This window comes from Lindgomyces ingoldianus (genome assembly GCF_010093535.1).
Source record: "Lindgomyces ingoldianus strain ATCC 200398 unplaced genomic scaffold BDR25scaffold_3, whole genome shotgun sequence".
NCBI classification, from domain to species: Eukaryota; Fungi; Ascomycota; class Dothideomycetes; order Pleosporales; family Lindgomycetaceae; genus Lindgomyces; species Lindgomyces ingoldianus.
In genome coordinates, this window is record NW_022985164.1 from 1,149,248 (window position 1) to 1,168,249 (window position 19,002).

Sequence of the window (19,002 nt, forward strand, 5' to 3'; positions counted from 1 at the left end):
CACTGGATTGAAAATCTCAAGAGTCCATGCATATGGCATATGTCTAAACACAATTGTGTCGCTAGTACTGTTGGTTGAAATTTCGCCTAAGAGCTTCTAAATTTGCTTCCACCTTTTGGGATCACACAGGGTCCTCAAGTTGTTAGCATCATGGCATTACTGCTACGCCTTGCCAAAGCTATCCTAAGGTGCGGGATTTACTCTTCGACGAGTGGTACCATGCACGAGACCCAGATGTTCTCAAAGAAATTTACCGGTCAGGAGCAACTCGAACTTTGCTTTTATATACCATGGATTCCTTAGGAGTACTCTACCCAGGTTGAAAGCTAAGGGCAGCGTGTGGGCGTTAAACGAAGCCGGTGCGCCCTTCACCTTACGCAACACGAACCATTACATTTTTATTGGCGCCTGCTAATCGTACTGAACATTGCTGCAGTATCGCCCCTGTACCTGTTGCGACGCACATACGTCTTTGTGGCTGATCACTACGGAGGTCATCAATATCTGGTAATCTACACGAACTCTCTTTTCCAGTAAAGCAGAAACACTGGATGTATTCTCAGAACGGAAGAGGCTGTACTGAAGGACCGTACTCTTGCCGGAATAAAGGAGAGCGTCAGGAGGATACTAATATATGTCCTAAGACACACTACCACATCCCACATTAAGTGGCAAGAGGTAGTACATTCACCGCGAGGGCGTGGCTTCACTTCAAGGTGAAAATGGAGAAACCAGAAAACCAAGGCGGTCAAATGGGTGGGAAAGAAACGCTTAACATATACAGCCGGCTTCATTTGCACTGCAACCTAGCACCGACCATCCAAGCGCTCCACCCATCAGTCGAGAAGGTCTAGACAGCTAAGCAACGGGTTAGGAACACCTCTAGAATCTTTCCGCCGCAGACTTATTATCCTACACGAAGCAATGGAGGATGTTGAACCTCACCCTGTCCCTGCAAGCGGTTACAACTCTGAGGGCGACAACCTCAGTGAAGACAGCCTGTGTCCACCGAACAGAAAGGATCTCTATAATTCGCACAATGGTTACAAAGATAAGCCTGGCCAGAAGTCACTACAAGATGGTATCGAGGATGCGCTGAACAGCGTCGTTGAGCAAGAAGTAAGCACCCGAAAAGGCACCACTTCGCCGTTTGGCTCCACCATACGAATGCTTATGTTACCTAACACAGGGCATACGCCTTCAAACGGCAATCAATCGCATTCTCGAATGCATGCATGAGCTGAACACTAAGATAGAAGAGTTCCGAGATTACGTTGCAACCCAAGATAGCGACAATACGCCGCTCTATCAATGGAATAAGTATGAAGAATTTCCCCGCATTGCTCAAGCCACTCATAAGCTTGGTACCGCGATCAAGGTGCTCAAGATTATGTTTGATAGAGTTCCAGGGGCGTTGGCCCCAGAAATACCGATCGCTACGAAAGCTAACAATTTCCCCTTGCCTGTCTTTCCAGAAGACTACGCAACCGCATGCAAAGACGAGGCCCTCCAATGCTCCATTTCCATCAGTAATGGGGCAGCATATGTCATGGAAGTCGTCAACCAAACGACGGCTAAATGTATTGATGAACTGGAGCTGTCGTCTTTGAGTCAAGGTGCTCGGAAGGCTGCAACGGAGGAGATGTCCCGGGAACTTGCCAAGATCATGAAGTATTCGACCGGAGCTACCGAGCAGGTCTACCTGGCTAAAGACCTGTTGATTAAGGCCTTTGAGTCTTGCACCACCATTAGGCAGGCGCCAATGCAGCGCGATAGCACTGATACTCTAAAGTCGACTAAGCAAGACATGGTTCGCAAGGAGTGGGTGGGCGGGTTGCAAAAGGGTGGTGCCTACATCATCCATGGCCTCGCAGTCATTGGCGTCCTTCTCCTGACCCTCCTGGTCACTGCTCCTTTGAAACCGAATATCGTGACGCGAGGGGATCTTAAAAAGGTCGACAATAGAATGGATCTGATGATGTTTTCTATTATGACGTATGTTTTTGAAGAGAACAGTGCCATGAAGGCTCGCCTTGCTGGACTTGAGAAGCTGTCTCAAGTTCAAACCAACAGGAGCGAAGCGATCCAACTCCGCCTCGACAACCTCTGGGACTCTCTCGGCATTCCGGATGAGAACGGGATGTATCGGTTTGACAAGGAATCTAATCGGCTGAGTGAATTCTTGGAACACCAGTTGATAGACCTCAAGGGCGAGCTCCTCAAGCAGGCGAAGACACTAAATGATATGCGGAGGCAGAACCACCTGATGGACATCCGTCTGACAAGGCAGATTCAACGCCTTCAGCCCCGTGAGTCGAAATGGGGGTGGTGGAAGACAGAGGATGCCGATAGGAAGAGTGAAGTCGACGAGGGGACCTGGGAGAACGACCGCGAAGAGAATGAAACACGGGACCTTTAGGATACAAGCGGAGCGTTCAAGGAGAAGACTGTACGTCTGAAGGATTTGGTGTTGCTCATCTTTAACATCAAGTGGGGACTACATGGATGCAATGATAGCTACTCGAGGTGGCTTTGAGGCAAGATGTTGTGCCGTGCGTAGGGACGTGTGATGTGGGCTGACACATTATGTCGGCAGTGCCTGACTCAATTTGGGCTTGCTTTATCTTGATGTAGCCTTGTGGAGAACGTTTCAGCTTACTTCATACAAGATTCCTATCCTTCCACTGGAAGGAAATTCATCTGCAATCTTCGCATACTGATCCGTCTGGGTTCTTCTTGACCTGTGCGTCTTCGGTCAGGACACTCTGCCCTTCTGACCCACCTTTCGGTTCTTCTTGACTTGGTTTCTCTTCTTTCTTCTTCCCATACTTGTCCGAATGACCTAGATCTTTGCTGGGGTCTATGTGATCCCTTACGAGTTGCTTCAGCACTTTCGTCTCTGCAACGCGATTTAGCCTCGCGACCTTGGGTGATATGACGATACTAAAAGCATACCTGGGAAGCCTCCTTTCTCTTTTCGATCCCAGAGCAGCACCTTCTTCACGTTGACATCTTGGCCCTCTTGAGCCGATTCAGGTGGCGTGTATGTCTGCACTCGAGATCAGTCTTCTGGATTCTAGCGATTGCAATGACCTTACCAGCTCCACTTGGAACAGCCCACCGGTTGCTGGTATCAGAGCTATTTCGCCGATCTGTGTACTGAACGTTGATAGGAGTTCTTGACCGAACTAATTGTTCGTCGTCAACACGGGAAAGGTTCGAGAAGAAGGGAGGAGTTGTCCTACATATGCTGCCCTCAACATCCACCGACATTGCGTGCAGTATGTGATAGCAACGCGGGGTAAGGATACTGGCGCAGATTGGATTGATGCCATGTCCTATGTTTTGGGGTCGAAATTGGCAGAGCGGAATCCTTGAGCGTCTTATCGATAAGCCGAGGGATTTTCTACCTCATGTTGATGCACATTTGTGTATTACTCTTTTGCACAATTGTCCTCGAAGTACAAGTGTATTCACTATCTCTCTGTCTAAAAACAGTCACTACTAATGTGAACCACGGAGCGGAAGTCAGGAGATGCCGGAAGAATACCCATTTCAGGGCAAGTCCTAGAATAGACTAGCAAGCAATGCAAAAGTCGATGCAAGTTTCCGACCACACTAATCCGTATTAGCCACCAGCCCAAAAGCCATCTCCAACCATCAATCTCCTCAACATCAAACTATTTCTCTTGGACGCCCTTCTCGGACCAGCTTGCATCCCGCCTTCTTCTTACCATGTGAACTCTAACACAAGCCCTCAGCTCTAGGCTGTGCACTTCTCGTCCCTGGGTTCCGCTTCCCTCGAAACATCCGAGCCGCCGGGCCATCGCGAATCACACTTTAGCACTGGCCAATAACGACATGTAGACGGCATTTCACACTTCACCAGCCGAAAAGGAAATATTGACAGAAAACAGCGTATATGGTCGATGATTCGACAAACAAGCTTTCTAAGGCACGTTGCCAGGAACGGGCGTGGCTTGAATGGCGTTCATTCACCACGGTTACTTGTCCGGGAGCTCTTGACAATGTGCTCTCTATGTTCTCCTTGCAGATTCCCCCGTGCAAGGTTGGAGCAGTGAATATGTACATAAAATCAGTCGGTATGCTTCTTTGTGAGGGCATTGCCGTCAGCCCAGGCTTCCCTTCGTTCCTTACCTTACTCATTGTCATTCTTTTCGCCACTCTATCATGATCACTCTTTTACTAGCTGTGGTTGCTTGGCTATTGGTTGCGGGATGCACCGTCATTGCTGCTCCCGTCGCGGTGGAGAAGAGAGGTACACCAAATCACTTCTACCATCGATCCAGGTTAACTGACTTTTTGTCTTGCAGCTGTGAGCTCAGATCTCCTCGCTACGTTCCAGTTAATGGAGCAGTACAGTGCCGCTGCATACTGTCCAAGTAACAACAATTCTCCTGGAGACAAGGTCACTTGCTCGTCTGGGAACTGTCCACTCGTTCAATCTGCAAAGACGAAAACTGTCACCGAATTCGAGAAGTGAGTTGACGAAGTTCTTGTACACCAAGATGTCGGTTTATTAGATACTGTACAGTGTTCTCTTGTTTTGAGCCCATATTTTCTGTAAGCGTTGTCTATACACATTTATTTCTTTGCCTTGTTTCGCATGCCACCGTCTCCCCTTTGTTAATTTCATACTATTCATTACTATTCACGCCGTTTAACAAAGTGGTGCGTCACTCTCGTCAATACCTTGGCCTAACCTCCCACAGCTCCCTCAGAACAGATGTCACCGGCTTCGTCGCCGTAGACAGCACCAACAGCCTCGTCATCGTGTCCTTCCGAGGCTCAGCCTCGATCCAAAACTGGATCGCCAACTTCGACATTGCAGCCGTGAATACCGACCTCTGCACCGGCTGCACCGCACACAGTGGGTTCTGGAACTCGTGGCTCGAAGCTCGAGACGGAGTACTCGCCGCCGTCAAGTCCGCATCGCAAGCTAATCCTAAGTATAAAATTGTCGCCACGGGCCACTCCCTTGGCGGCGCCATCGCGTCTCTTGCTGCAGCACAACTGCGTAACTCTGGATATACGGTGGCACTGTATACCTTCGGATCCCCCAGAATCGCAAGCCCTAAGCTGAGCGACTATATCACGAACCAACCGGGTGGAAACTACCGCATCACCCATTGGAACGATCCTGTTCCGCGCCTTCCTCCAATTTCGTTTAACTTTGTGCACATCAGTCCCGAGTATTATATCAACAAAGCGAATTTGCAGACTGTCGCGGCTACTGATATCAAGACATATACGGGAAATGTTAACTATAATGGGAATACGGCGTGGATTCTGACGGATATTGGTGCGCATCTGTGGTATTTAAATAGTATTGCGAAGTGCTCAGTCGATGGGTTGCTTAATGGGAGAGAGACTGGGGGAGATGTGGAGGTCGTTGCCAAGTTTTGATCCATGAGAATAGTCGTCTGTTCTGAGGATTTATTAGCGTGATATTATCATGGCAATTATTCCTAAAGCTAAATATGCTATGTGTAACTCTATGTGGTTATCCAAAATCTTTACCAATGTATGTAAACCAAGTGATAGTTTATCAATCACTCCCTCTCATTTCCTTTCTTCACGGTTTCTATCCGATCTGTCTTCTCTACCAAACGATGGGTCCGCGGCGGACCACGGCACTATGCAAGCCTTTGCTCTAAGCTCTTTGTTCTTTCGCACTAAAGTCTCGAAACCCAGCCTTCTTTTCATCCAACCTCCACAATATTCACCTCTTTCTCAAACTCCCCACACAAATGGTCCTGCCACACGTGATCCACCAGCGCAGCTACGCTATCACACACAGTGTCGTTCTCCCTATGCACACTGCAAAGAACACAAGCATACGGCCCCCCATCTCTATGGGATTTAACAACGAACCGATTCTCGAGCAAAAACACCCTCTCCCTCCCAATCTTACTCCTCTCGTCTTCCTTGACGATTTCCCAGGCTTTGCCGGGACGAGTGGGGATTCGGAATTTGCAGTAGGGACACCGTCCATCGCCGCCTTCTTTGTATGCGTCTGCCAAGGGCTGGTCGGCGTGTTTCTGGAGGTCAACTGCATACATGCAGAATAAGCCGCGGGGGACTTCGCGCTCGGTGATAGCAGTGGGACCGGTGCGGGTGGTGGTGTTGGAATCCATGCTGCGGTCTCTTGCACGTGGCTTTGTGCGGATCACGATCTCGTTTGTAACGCCTTCTAATGGTGGGGCAGGGAGACCCTCGGGGACTCCGACGCCCGTGAGCATGCGTTGGTATTGGAGAGCAAGAGCTTCGATGGAGCCTGAGCGTGCGGCGCGGGTTGTGTTGAGGAGTGTGGCGAGGTGGTGGGAGACGGGGTTAGTTCGGGGGCCGTAGATGAGGGCGCATTCTTGGAAGATGGTGATGATGGTTTGTTGCATTGCGATTATTTGCGCTTGGAGTTGATTTTGGGTAATTACTGTTTGAAGAGCTTGTTAGAATGCATAAACTCGAAAGTGACCTTGGGGATCGAGAATCAAGACGTACGATCTCCCACAGCAAACTTTTGTCCAAGATGTCGGTATCCGCGTTCATACTCCTGGCGCACAAGTGCCCCAGATGTACACATCGATTCTTCGTCGCTGTCGCTGTAGTCTGCGCTCCGCCGACTTCCCCTACTTCTGCTCCTCCTGCTTCGGCCGCCATGTCGGTCAGGACGTTCGTCGGAATCGTCGGAGTCACTTCGTCTTCGGGGTGACATGCCGTGGCGCTCTTTCAACACTTCTACATCTTCCTCGATCCTTTTCTCTTTCCTTTTGAGCTTTTTGTATAGATCGCTAGCGGAACCAAACGAGTCCATCAAAGTATGGACAAGCGAAACGACAACAACGAGGTTCTGAAGGATGCCCTTCGCCTGCGGAAGCTTTTGTGAGAACGAGTCCACCATGATGTAGTAAAAGAAGAATCGAACAGAGATGAGATGGCAGCGAGTGGAAAGAAGAGTGCAGGTCTTACAGAGTCAAAAGTAGCAAGTTCCTTCATTTTGCAATAGTACGATCATGGCAAGGTGGGCAGTGGTTGTAGATTTTGCCATTCAACTAAGTCAGTGTTACAAGAGAGCATATATTCTTCGGTCACGAAGGAATGTAGGTTAATTGAGCGACACCGGTGGAGTGACCAGGCAGCCGTTGACACATATGCGGTGCATCAAGCCGCTGCTCCATGCTTCTGTTCAGCTGCATATTACAGTCAAAGGCATCATTCTATTGGGCGCGCATCACGAGCTCCGGTCGGAACGAAGATGGGCGAAGAAAGGGCAGAGACAGTGGGAGCCGACAGGGCCAGATGACGTTCGCGGCGGTGAGCATGTCTGAGTCTCCCCATATGGAATTCGGCTGGAGCGGTGACTTTTTACTGGAGAGAATTCGTATTCCAGCCACGCAACTGTTGTGCATGAATACGCAGCTGCGTCAAGCTCCAAGAGTGGCTCAGTCGGAATCGAATGTTGTCGCCTAAATATTGACAACTCAGCCTTGGAAGATGCTTTCTGAGGTGGTCAACAATCTCTCTGCGTGATTTTTGGAGGAATACCGAGTATTTCTAGCTTACTTCGTCAATCTGTCAGACAAGTCTTGAAATCACGCCACGTGCATGTCCCGCATGGGATGCCACAGCATGCGCCACCGAAGCACGCCGTCACGTTACCCTCTTTCTCACCAAGATCATTGCTGATTCTTTCGCAAGGTTCAGGGATTGATTTTGGAGATCTAGATGGGAGAACGAACAAGTGGCCAAACTTTATTCTACGATTTCGGTTCTGTGATCGGATAGGCTTTCTGACGACTTGTCGTTGTGACGAGGTCGCTGTAGATATCACTGAGCAACGATGGGCACAGCAGCGCAGAGCTTCCTCGACTGTCTGGGCTGGTCTAGACCAGGTTTGAGTCGAGAGCGGTAGGCGACGATAGACAGCGGGAGCTGGAGAACAGTAAGTGGTGGAGTGGCTTCAGTGCGATTCAAAAGACCAGCTCACACTATGGCATGTTAGGCTGGATGAAAACCAAAATGAGATGAAGAAAGACGCGGAGGAAACAAGAGGAGGCACAGAGACTGTTACTTTAGCGGAGTCGCTCCTCTCAAAAATGAGAAGGAGAAGAGGAGAAGACGACTACCTGTCCTCTGCTTCACGATAGATGCAATTTTGGGGACGATACAATACACCAGCGAAGAGGTGGCGTTCGAACCTGCTGCGAGGCCGAGGGCAGGAATTGCAATGGGAGGTGGCTGCCATTTTGCGGTCATACGCGTCGTGATTGGCTTGAAGGATAAATGTGATAGGAAATCACGTCGCAGCCAACGATGATTGGCGGTAAATGTACGGATCCGTACTTCGCACTCCTTTCCTGCGCATGAACGGCTGGAGTTGAACAGCGTCTAAGCTATTTAAGCTATTTAAGCTCTTTAAGCTCTTCAGAGTGACGTCCTGCTGCTGCCAGTTGCGGCGTTGGGGCTATCGATTCTGTGGCTTGGCGGTGTGTTGTGGCTCGGACCGTGACTTCTCTCAGTCACCCAGGAGACAGTCCCTCTCTCTCCTCACCGTTACGCCCAAAAGCAAATAATCACCATGCTCGTACATTGACAAGGTCGACATTGTGAGTCCCCGTCTGCGCTCTTTAGCCCTGAAACCGCGACACCGTCTTTGCTTGTAAACAAGATTACAGACGCGTTTCAGCTGATCCTGGTCGTAATTTTGACCAGCATCTCCCAAGTTGTCTGCACCCAAACTCCCCAAGCCAACACACCATTCCACGCAACCACACCCGCTCCCACCTGCACACTCACTGACGGCAATTCGCCTTGGTTGCAGCCATGTCAGCCCAAAATCGTCAAAGCAGCGGTGTCCGGAACCTGAGGGCTATGTTTGAGACCCAAAACGCTTCCTCATCTCCTGAACCCCGCAACCGCTCTCCAGCCAACCTCGACGACCGTCCAGTCTCTACTAATAAAATTCGAGCGTCGTTCGTAGCGGTCGGCCCCAGCACCAACATCGCAAAGGACCTGGGAACTACTAAGGGCACTGCTGACGGCGTAAACAGCACGTCCACCCAGCGCAGAGAGAGCTTCAGCGTCAGCCAGGAGGTTGGAGAGGATACCGTTGCTGAATCGAAGAAGCGGGTCACCGAAGAGAAGGAGGAGCGCAAGAACAGCGACGCCACTGCCGAGACTGTTCCAGAACAGGCCGTCGCCGAGAGAGAGTCACCTAGACCACCCCCTCCAATCCAGGAGCACACAACGGACAAGATGCCGAATCTTGGGAGCATAATGAAGGGCTCCGACTTCCCGGAGCCCGCGACAACACAGGAGAATGAACCCAAGGTGGAGGAGCCAATCGCCCAGGCAGCAACTGCGACCGAGCCAGAGCCTGAGCCTGAGCCTGAGGCCACGGCAGCTCACGAGCCTCCCGCCAAGGTTGCTGTCGAGCCTCCCGCCGAACCTGCTGTCGAGTCTGCTGCCGAGCCTGCTGTCGAGCCTGCTGTCGAGCCTGCTGTCGAGCACGTCGTCGAGCCTATTGTTGAACCCACCCCCGAGAAGATTGAAGAAATACCGGTCGAGAATCCGGACAACATTGTGTCAGGGGCACAAGAGACATCTTTGAAACAAGCCGATCCAAAAGGCAAAGCTGCGGTGTCTGGCGGTGAAGTGGTCCCTCGACCAACCGAGCCTCTTCCGACGCTGAGCACTCCCCAAGTCGCGCTGGAAGCTTCGACAGCAACAGAAGCACCAAAAACTTCATTGGAAACCCCTTCCAAGAGTAAGGTCGCAGTTGCAGCAGCTCACGCTGCAACGAATGGAAAGCCAGGCACCAAGAAGCCTCTCGCAATCTCTACCTCCAAGGCACCTATTACCAAAGGAAGCTCTGCAAAGAGTCCGTTGCCAAAGTCTCCAGGCCCTGCTCGATTACCCAGGACACCAATCACACCAAAAGCAGCCCCTGTTGCACCTGCCAAAAAGTCTCCTGCGCCCGTGAAGGAGTCGAACAAGGCTCACGCCCCTACTCCAACCAGCAAAGTCCATGCTTCTGCTTCGACCAGCAAGGGGCATTCTCCGGCTCAGGCTAGTAGGACTCACGCAGTGGCTCCAACTGCTAAAGCTCATACCCCGGCCCCTATTGCTAAGTCTCATGCACCGGCCCCAACCACCAAGTCTCATGCGCCGGCTCCAACCACAAAGACTAGTCGAGCCTCCTTGAGGCCTTCAACGGCTTCCGCTGCTGCGGGGGCTACTGCAAGCGCTGCGGCAAAGGGAAAGACAGCCGTGCAGGAGAACAAGAAGCCGGCTCCTACAAAGTCGACTGCGCCTCCGCCTCCCAAGGACGGTACCACAACCTCTCCAGGGGGGTTTAAGAAGCCTAGGCCCAAATCTCCTACGCGTCCAGTTCGTTTACCTTCTCACTTGACGGCTCCAACCGCCTCCTATGCTGCAAAGCACGACGAAGAAGCCGCCTCGAAATTAGTGCGCAAACCATCTACTGCGTCCCGTCCCGCAGCTCCGAAGACAGCTCCTCCAGCCCGCAAACAGCCTTCCCGGGCTTCCCTTGCCCCAAGCACTGCACGTCCGGATTCTCGAGCCTCAACTAGAGGCGCTCCAGATGAGGGCTTTTTGGCCAGGATGATGCGGCCGACAACAAGCAGTGCTAAAAAGACGCAAGAGAAACCTGTCTCCCCTCCACGAAAAGGGGTTTCTACCAGGGCTCTCCCTAAGCCTAAACCTGGGCAAGAGAGCACAGTTGCCAAAGGGAAGAAGAAGGTTGGAGAGGTGGCATCCAATGAGAAGGAAACCGTTGCAACCAATGGTCACAGTGCAGGGGACGCCGGCCCGGCTGAACCAAATGGAGCTGGTACCAAAGTTCATGAGGAATCAGTTCACAAGGACCTAGCTGAGCCCGAGCGGGAAGATACTCCCTCAGATCAGGTAGAATCCTCTGCCGTAGAACTGCAGACTCCGAACTTCGGTGAGGGTCAGGCAATCCGCTAACGGGTTGTAGACAGATAGCGCGAGCCTGTCCTCTGTGTCTTCTCGGTCGACAACTGAGCCCTCATCTCCTTCTATGCTGATAAACCACATCTGCATCTAAGCCGTCCAGCGCAAATTTCCCCGTTTCATCTTCTTCCACCTCTTTCCTAGCGTTCCCACCCCAACTCTTTCTTCGTATTAGCATTTGCAGGAGCACAGCTGGGGGAGCTTTACCATTACCACGGGGTGTTATTAGGGTAGCTTGTCTGGCATGGTTCTTGCACAGCTTTCTTGTTGAGATCCATTGATCCAGTCACTAGTGTGCTGGTTGGATATATTCAATTGACCGACTAAATTGGTATCTATTGTGTGTGATGGATAAGCCGAATGGATAGATAGCTTGGTGTTTGACCCCAATCCAAACCATCATTATCAGAAGGCCCACCGAAGAATGGCCATTGCAGTAATTTGTTAACGGTGCCCGTCTGCCGGGTCGATCAGAATACGCTAGCACGTGACTACGTCTCGGCAGAAACTCCGAACCTCCGAAGTCTTGTCGAACTTTTTTGGGTGGTGTCGTCTATTGAAGTCAAAGCAGACGGCTGCGTCGTCCTCTCTTTTCCTGCTTTCCTGCTTTCCTGCACTTCCTGTAATCAATTTTATTGCAGATGAGGGTCCAGTCCCTCACCCGGGCGCAATCGCTTGCGGCGGCCTGCATAAGAAATAGTTCGAGACAAGCTGCACGAGCTCCCTCGAGATACACTTTGTTGACAGCTGCGATCCCACGCGCCAGATATAACAATGGATTGATCACTGGTCTGAGACTGAATAACGACAAGACGTATGGTCAGAGAAGATGGCAATCTGGCGCCGCGGCTGCAGTGTCAGTGCCAATTGAAGACAGGGCGATGCGCCGTACTTCTGAGAGTAATTGATTGCTGACGAACTTGTAGGCTCGAGAAAGCTACCGCAGACCCTTCCACGCTCGCTCAAGATATAATCATCGATAATCTAGATCCTCTCGAAGCGGCGCGATTGTCGAAAGTCAGGAATATTGGCATTGCGGTAAGAAGATGGCCCAAATTTTGTCTCCAAGAGAGCAGGACAACTGGTTTGGGTGGAACATGGCTGATATATGCTGTTATGATAGGCACACATTGACTCCGGCAAAACGACGGCAACCGAACGCGTCCTCTTTTATACTGGCCGCATCAATAGCATCCACGAAGTGCGCGGCAAAGATGCCGTCGGCGCAAAAATGGACTCGATGGATCTCGAGCGTGAAAAGGGTATTACTATTCAATCCGCGGCTACCTTTTGCGACTGGGTGAAGAAGGAAAACGGACAGGAGGAGAAGTACCACATCAACCTAATCGACACCCCAGGCCATATTGACTTCACAATTGAGGTGGAGAGAGCGTTACGAGTGCTGGACGGTGCTGTCATGATATTGTGTGCTGTTAGCGGCGTGCAGAGTCAGACCATCACTGTTGATAGGCAGATGAGGAGGTACAATGTCCCCAGGATATCTTTCGTTAACAAGATGGATCGAATGGGCGCGAACCCTTGGAAGGCTGTAGATCAAATTAACCAGAAGCTGCGGATACCGGCTGCAGCCATTCAAGTGCCAATCGGACGAGAGGACAGCTTCCAGGGGATTGTAGATCTTATCAGGATGAAGGCTATCTACAATGAAGGATCTAAAGGAGAAATTATCGTGGAGAAGGAAGTTCCAGCAGACCTGGTCGACTTCGCGAAGGAGAAAAGACACAAACTGATCGAGACTTTGGCGGATGTCGACGATGAAATAGCGGACATGTTCCTAGACGAACAAGAGCCGACGCAAGAGCAGATCAAAGCGGCAATCCGACGTGCCACTATTGCTCTGAAGTTCACCCCGGTGGTGATGGGCTCCGCGTTAGCTGATAAGTCAGTCCAACCCATGCTGGACGCCGTGTGCGATTATCTCCCCAATCCCTCCGAAGTCGAGAATCTGGCGCTTGATAAGACACGAAAAGAGGCACCAGTCAAACTAGTGTCGTACAACTCGTTGCCGTTTGTGGGGCTGGCGTTTAAGCTCGAAGAGAGCAACTTTGGACAACTAACGTACATCCGAGTCTACCAGGGAAGCTTGAGAAAAGGTATGAATGTCTTCAATGCTCGCTCAGACAAGAAGATCAAAATTCCAAAAATTGTCCGCATGCACTCCAACGAAATGGAGGAAGTACAGGAAATTGGAGCTGGAGAAATCTGCGCCGTATTTGGTGTCGACTGTGCGTCTGGAGATACCTTCACTGATGGATCTTTGGGATACACCATGGTAAGAAACGCCTTATTCCCCAAAAGCATTAGAGATGCTGATTGATGTAGACCTCCATGTTCGTTCCTGAGCCTGTCATCTCCCTCTCCATCAAGCCGAAAAACAACAAAGACACGTCCAACTTTAGCAAAGCCATGAATCGCTTTCAACGTGAGGATCCTACCTTCCGCGTCCATGTGGACCCTGAATCCCAAGAAACTGTCATTTCGGGGATGGGAGAACTGCACTTAGACATTTATGTCGAGCGCATGCGACGAGAATACCGTGTCGACTGTGAAACCGGCCAGCCGCAAGTCGCATACCGAGAGACGATTACCCAGCGCGTAAACTTCGACCATACATTGAAGAAACAAACAGGTGGATCCGGAGACTTCGCCAGAGTTGTTGGGTGGATGGAACCCAGTGAGTCGCTCACAGAAAACATGTTCGAACAACAAATCTCCGGCGGCACGATTTCCGAGAAATTCCTCTTTGCTTGTGAGAAGGGTTTTATGGCCTCCTGCAAAAATGGCCCTCTCCTCGGCCATAAGGTGCTCGGCGCCTCCATGGTAATCAACGATGGCGCTACCCATGCTGTCGACTCCAGCGAAATGTCCTTCAAGAACGCAACGCAACAAGCCTTCCGTAAGGCCTTTATGGCTGGGCATCCCCAAGTCCTCGAACCCCTCATGAAAACCACCGTCACTGCACCCAATGAATTCCAAGGCAATGTTGTCGGCTTGTTGAATAAGCGTAATGCGGTCATCAATGACACTGAAATTGGCCCAGAGGATTTCACAGTCTATGCGGACTGCTCACTGAACAGCATGTTTGGGTTCAGTAGTCAGTTGAGGGCGAGCACGCAGGGGAAAGGAGAGTTTAGCATGGAGTTTAGTCATTATAGTCCAGCGCCACCGCAGCTGCAGAAGGAGCTTGTGGCGAAGTATGAGAAGGAGCAGAAGGACAGGAATGCGTAAGGAACGTGTAGTGCACTAGGCAGAAAGAGTGATATTGCTAGGTTCCTTTGGATCTCATGATAGGTTTGCGTCGCATTTAGCAAACGCACCCTAGGATGCATATAGACGATGGGATGGTATCTGGATTGGAGCGAATATGGACTGTAAAATATTGTAGTTTGTGGTTTGTGCATGGTGGTATGTGGGGGGAAATGGTAAAGGAAATAGATATCCGCTCGACTCCTATATGCGCGCCACGACGCAAGTGTCTTTCTAGCTTTAAGTGACTACATTTGAAGGACGGAAGGTATGTGGATGCTTTCTTACCCTTTAACCCTTCCTTAAGAATATATCCACCGCTTATACGGAATAAACAGTGTTACTACCTTCCGATCGACACTGTGAAAATGAGTCCATAAGAGATAGGATTTGAATTACAGCTCAATTCTCCACCAACCGCTCATCCACCCATTCTCCAATCCTATAGTCCCCTAATCCCCAACACCCACCAAACCTACTCCGTATCCAAACCGGGCATAAAATTCCTTCCCCCCATAAACGCCCTCCTAACCGCCAAATTCACCTGCGCAAACCCCACAACCTCATTATGCCCACCATACCGCACAACCTCCAACTCCACACTCCGTCCCTTCCTACCCCCGGCTGCAGCCTCCACATCCTCCATCTTCCGATACGCGAACGCGCCTCGCTTGACCCGCTCTCCACCGTGAATACTCCGCCGTTCTTCGAAGGATTGCACGCCTTCTTCGCCGCGCAGGATGGATTCACAGCCTAAGAAGACAGCTTCTCCGAGTTTAAAGGAGATGTCTTGGTCGTTGCGTGCGTGGAGGATGGATATTTTAACGGAAGTTTTGGAGGCCGGGGATGCGGTGAGTAAGGCTTGTAGACGTGGGAGTGTGGGCCAGTGGTCGAGGATTCGGGAGGATACGAGGTTGGCTATGCGAGGGTACGGCCGTAGCGGAGAGAGGATGGGGATTATACCCCGAACTTTGTAGGATTGGAGGAGCGTTGTGAGAGAGGGGAATGGTGAGATGAGAATGATTCCGGCGAAGGATTGTGGGGGGAGAGAGGGTTTGGGGGGAATGATAGTGGGGGGAAGCGAGGGGCTTGAGGGGCTAGTGAAAAAGAGAGCGGATGCGGCGGTTACGGCGGTGCCGAGGGATTGGCCGAGGAGGACGGTTCGGGAAGAGGGGTGTTGGAGGGTGGTCAGGAGGTGGTGGATTAGGGTGATTCCGTCGGTTATGAGACCTGGTTCTGTGGGGAGATGGGGGGGATTATTAACTGTGGAGTACCCGAAACCCCGGTAGTCGCAGGTTAGGATGTGGGTATGCGGGATGGAGGTTAGAGAGCGGTAGGTGTGGGTTCTGTAGCCTTCGGCGATGTGACCAGCGTTCTATGGGAACAAAGGTTAGAACATAAGTTGCAGATAGAGGTAGGTCTATAATGAGAAGAGAAGTCAGGAGGCTACCCATCTAGATCCTCTAGGCATGTTGCAAACTACCATGGAACATGGTAGAGTTGATTCTCCTCCGCGGTGCTAGTAAGAGATTTCCTGGACTAAATTCCTCTTGATAATACTCCATGGTAGATGCCAACATGCTGTAATAGAGTCCACAAAAAGGAAGTGAGAGGACGCGAATGGATACAAGAGAAATACTTGGGGAACTTACCCCATGAAAATTCACAACAATCCGACTCTTATGATCCTTCTTCATCAATCTGTACCCTACCGTCGTCGTCAGATCATCCACTAACCCCGCCGCCTTCTGTACGATCTCATTCTCATGATCCAGATACACATCTATAGGAAGCACGTGCCAGCAATACAATGTCTCTCCGTCCGGCGTGCGGAGATTGAAAGGAGTTACCTGGCCCTCTACAACCCATTAACTAGATTTCATATGAAGTTATCTGGGAATTGAAGGCGACATACTTGCAAATCCAAAACTCTCAGGATTCGAGACATTATACCAGAAGCCGGAATTGATTTTGTGCATATATAGGGCACTTGCATGTGAATTAGTGGACTATGATACTTACTACGAAGTCGAAATTATTGTTGCTGAACTTACTGTCTCTGGAACCAAGGATTCATTAACAAGACCATAAACGCCGCCCATATACCTCCAACGCCGGCAAGCACCCAATACGATTTCTTGAGAATGGGGTGCAGTGACGGCATTGCGGCGCACCAAATCAGGGAGAACCCAAACGGAAGTCGAGTAACTCTCGCGCTTTGGTGGGATGAGAAAGGAAATCGAATAAACAGAGGGAGAAGCCTAGTATATCATGAGTAGAAGATGCAATTCGTCGAGCCTCGATGATGCAGGCCAGGTGATGGAAATGGGTCCAACATGGATGCACGAGTGTCGTGAAAGAGAGGAACGGGGCTAGTCTGTATTAGGAAGGCTGGATAATTGTCATCTTCAAGCTTGGCAAGTGTGTTCATCCCCAATTCATAGAACACCTCTAACTTTGAGAAAACCATGGCCATCGAGACGAACAAGTCAGGAGCAGGTTCTCAAAAGCAAATTTCAAGATATAGATCATCACGCGATCCATCGGTCTAATAACCCAAATGCTTACAGCCTTCCAACCCACCATTTGTTGGCACTAACTCCCACATGTAAAAAGTTTGTCGCGCCACGGCCAAAAATTGGCCGGTGCATAAATCGGGGATCTCGGAAATAGGGTGTTTGATCCCATCCCAGTGTTTAAGGCCAGCGAACCACTATTCGGGCTACCTCAAGCTAGATGAATCATGAAGCACCCGAACTAGGCAAAAGCGCGAGGCGGCCATGTCAGCGAAGAACGCCACGGTAGAACTTCTACATTGAGAAGATACACGAGTATCAATGCAATAAAAAGGGCTTTGAAGGAAATGATAGATATACGAAATTTGTAGCAGCGCGAGGTGGAAGTGTCAACTAAGGCGCCACCTTTATACACCTCCGGATTCCCTGGTTTTACTGATAGACTGTAGCAGAGATAACCATGTACAATCTACCACAGGGGAATGTCTACTTTGAGAAAGAAACAAGCAGCAACGCAATGAATAGTGCCTTCGGAGGAGATAGTAGGTATATGAAATTTCGAGTACTGATAGTCGTACAAGATGTTGCTTGTGATTCCGAAAGATCTACGTACGTCTATTGCAAAATGTCGCATCTTAGTAAAGCAAAACAACAAAATAGTGACATGCAATCAGTTTCCTCTAATCCCTAAAATCCCTAGCTCTAGGTTACTGCTATACAGCTCGCTGTATGTCCCAAGCCTTGCAATAAAACCGAACTAAGCATCCTATTAGGCTTTCACTGGCTCTGGAATGAGATTCAACAAATCAGATCTTCCCTGCTAATATCTCGTAAGTTGGTGCTAATATGCAGTAGTAGAGACTAAGGGCTTCCGCGGGACTTGATTCCACCTCACCACCCTAGCCGTCTACTTCGTCTGCTTAGCCATCGCGTCGGCAGCAGGAAGCTCTACAGGATGGTGATGGTTATCAGCCGACATCTCAAAGGCGTGAGGTTCTGAAGCGGCGTTCTCAGAGCTAGGATGCCTTATTAGCTTGTCAGCAGTCTGTTCGAGCGAAACAAGTACCTCGAAAGTTCGTTTGAATTGGCATAATATGCATACTTTTGAGCAGGTGGACAGTACTCATTGGTGGGAGCCTCTGAAGGATTGTACAAGGTTCCAGGCTCTTGGTACCTCGCTTTGTTCGCTCTCTTCCGTCGCCAGAAGAAGAATGCAGCTGCAGCGAGAAGGGCAGCGCCTCCTACTCCTACGCCGACGCCGACACCAATAGCGGTTGAATTTGGTGACGACTTTTGCTCCGTCGCACCTGAGCTTGCTGTGGCTTTGACGGCGCCGGCGGTAGCACTTCCGGTCGTTTGCACTGAGGAGCTGGAAGGCTGGGAAACGGTGGCGGAGTTCGAGGCAGTAACTAAGGAAGTAGCCGAAGTGGACGTGTGAGTGTTCGTAAACGATTCGCCGATGATTGTCAGGGTATACAGTTCTGCGGTAGTGAATGAGAATGTTTCAAATTGACTGCTGCATTTGCAGTTGTCAAAACAGCAATACGAATCAGTGTTCGTTTGGTTACAGCTGTATACTGGCACACCGTTGTTATCGATGTCTGAATGCAATTAGTAGCAACTCCTGCTGGTTCTACTAGGCTTCGTACCCAGACACTCCCGAGGGCAGTTGCTGCTCTTCCAGTTCTTGTCGGTACATGTTCCCCGATGGAATCGTGCCGCCGTCGCGTTATGTGGATCTACAATGAGTTATATATCACTTGCATGACGTGCATTCTTGGGGTATACCTGAGACGCAAAGCCCATTCGAAAGACATGCTTGGCCCTTTAACAATCATGAGCAAAGACTTTGAAGATGAGCAAATAATCGAGAGGTGATGTACCTCGAAGCAACAGGTAGACACCAAGGAGTTTGGGTTGCACGCTGTGTCGGATCCAGATTCATCCCCATTCGGGAAATAACTGGAAGTGCAATGAGCTAGTGTTGAACGGGAAAGGAAGAGGATTTTAGTACCATGTCTGAGCAAGAGCTGTGTATGAAAGGGTAAGTATAATCGTATAACCAAACAAGGAGCACATGGTGAAATCCTTTTTCAAGAAATGGAGAGACCAAAGATGAAGCCCGAACCCAAACCCATTGACAGCAGGACCAGGAGATTTAAGCCCAGTAAGGTGCCGCTAAATGAAAAGCCGGATCTTAAGG

At 50.3% G+C, this 19,002-nt stretch overlaps 7 protein-coding genes across 7 annotated transcripts; 3 read left to right on the top strand and 4 right to left on the bottom strand.

Moving 5' to 3' along the window:
- Positions 1–924: 924 nt before the first annotated feature.
- Positions 925–2,419, top strand: BDR25DRAFT_339432 (uncharacterized protein; the record flags this gene model as incomplete). The annotated part of the gene is made up of 2 exons (XM_033693385.1): positions 925–1,119; positions 1,190–2,419. 2 exons carry the CDS (start codon positions 925–927, stop codon positions 2,417–2,419), a joined length of 1,425 nt encoding a protein of 474 aa, XP_033553260.1.
- A 211-nt stretch (positions 2,420–2,630) lies between these two features.
- On the bottom strand, positions 2,631–3,456 carry BDR25DRAFT_277515 (uncharacterized protein). Its single transcript, XM_033687617.1, has 4 exons — positions 3,246–3,456; positions 3,099–3,188; positions 2,956–3,049; positions 2,631–2,899 (listed from the first exon to the last, which is right to left on the bottom strand). Exons 1-4 carry the CDS (start codon positions 3,333–3,335, stop codon positions 2,697–2,699), a joined length of 477 nt encoding a protein of 158 aa, XP_033553261.1. The 5' UTR covers positions 3,336–3,456; the 3' UTR covers positions 2,631–2,696.
- Positions 3,457–4,369: 913 nt separating this feature from the next.
- On the top strand, positions 4,370–5,427 carry BDR25DRAFT_321882 (alpha/beta-hydrolase; the record flags this gene model as incomplete). Its single annotated transcript, XM_033691999.1, has 2 exons — positions 4,370–4,500; positions 4,734–5,427. 2 exons carry the CDS (start codon positions 4,370–4,372, stop codon positions 5,425–5,427), a joined length of 825 nt encoding a protein of 274 aa, XP_033553262.1.
- A 148-nt stretch (positions 5,428–5,575) lies between these two features.
- On the bottom strand, positions 5,576–7,059 carry BDR25DRAFT_65895 (uncharacterized protein). The gene is made up of 2 exons (XM_033698886.1): positions 6,523–7,059; positions 5,576–6,454 (listed from the first exon to the last, which is right to left on the bottom strand). The coding sequence occupies exons 1-2, from the start codon at positions 6,920–6,922 to the stop codon at positions 5,724–5,726; spliced, it is 1,131 nt and encodes a 376-aa protein (XP_033553263.1). The 5' UTR covers positions 6,923–7,059; the 3' UTR covers positions 5,576–5,723.
- Positions 7,060–11,582: 4,523 nt separating this feature from the next.
- On the top strand, positions 11,583–14,479 carry BDR25DRAFT_331229 (elongation factor G, mitochondrial). The gene is made up of 4 exons (XM_033692612.1): positions 11,583–11,872; positions 11,943–12,054; positions 12,140–13,309; positions 13,360–14,479. Exons 1-4 carry the CDS (start codon positions 11,658–11,660, stop codon positions 14,263–14,265), a joined length of 2,403 nt encoding a protein of 800 aa, XP_033553264.1. The 5' UTR covers positions 11,583–11,657; the 3' UTR covers positions 14,266–14,479.
- A 561-nt stretch (positions 14,480–15,040) lies between these two features.
- BDR25DRAFT_172015 (uncharacterized protein) lies at positions 15,041–16,447 on the bottom strand (the record flags this gene model as incomplete). The annotated part of the gene is made up of 4 exons (XM_033684139.1): positions 15,041–15,658; positions 15,936–16,141; positions 16,199–16,272; positions 16,338–16,447. Coding segments are annotated over 4 exons (1,008 nt in total), but the record flags the coding sequence as incomplete, so codon positions are not given.
- Positions 16,448–17,706: 1,259 nt separating this feature from the next.
- Positions 17,707–18,878, bottom strand: BDR25DRAFT_375363 (uncharacterized protein; the record flags this gene model as incomplete). Its single annotated transcript, XM_033697389.1, has 6 exons — positions 17,707–17,824; positions 17,902–18,400; positions 18,449–18,538; positions 18,588–18,624; positions 18,683–18,761; positions 18,814–18,878. 6 exons carry the CDS (start codon positions 18,876–18,878, stop codon positions 17,707–17,709), a joined length of 888 nt encoding a protein of 295 aa, XP_033553266.1.
- Between the last annotated feature and the right edge of the window lie 124 nt (positions 18,879–19,002).

Bases quoted from the DNA above. Each gene is read 5' to 3' on its own strand.
- BDR25DRAFT_277515 (XM_033687617.1), bottom strand. From the start codon at position 3,335: ATGGCATCAATCCAATCTGCGCCAGTATCCTTACCCCGCGTTGCTATC. The intron at 3,189-3,245 runs GTAGGACAACTC...ACGAACAATTAG, and splicing joins GGATGTTGAGGGCAGCATAT to TTCGGTCAAGAACTCCTATC. The intron at 2,900-2,955 runs GTATGCTTTTAG...ATCGCGTTGCAG, and splicing joins AGAGAAAGGAGGCTTCCCAG to AGACGAAAGTGCTGAAGCAA.
- BDR25DRAFT_65895 (XM_033698886.1), bottom strand. From the start codon at position 6,922: ATGGTGGACTCGTTCTCACAAAAGCTTCCGCAGGCGAAGGGCATCCTT. The intron at 6,455-6,522 runs GTACGTCTTGAT...CTCTTCAAACAG, and splicing joins AAAGTTTGCTGTGGGAGATC to TAATTACCCAAAATCAACTC.
- BDR25DRAFT_331229 (XM_033692612.1), top strand. From the start codon at position 11,658: ATGAGGGTCCAGTCCCTCACCCGGGCGCAATCGCTTGCGGCGGCCTGC. The intron at 12,055-12,139 runs GTAAGAAGATGG...CTGTTATGATAG, and splicing joins TCAGGAATATTGGCATTGCG to GCACACATTGACTCCGGCAA. The intron at 13,310-13,359 runs GTAAGAAACGCC...TGATTGATGTAG, and splicing joins GATCTTTGGGATACACCATG to ACCTCCATGTTCGTTCCTGA.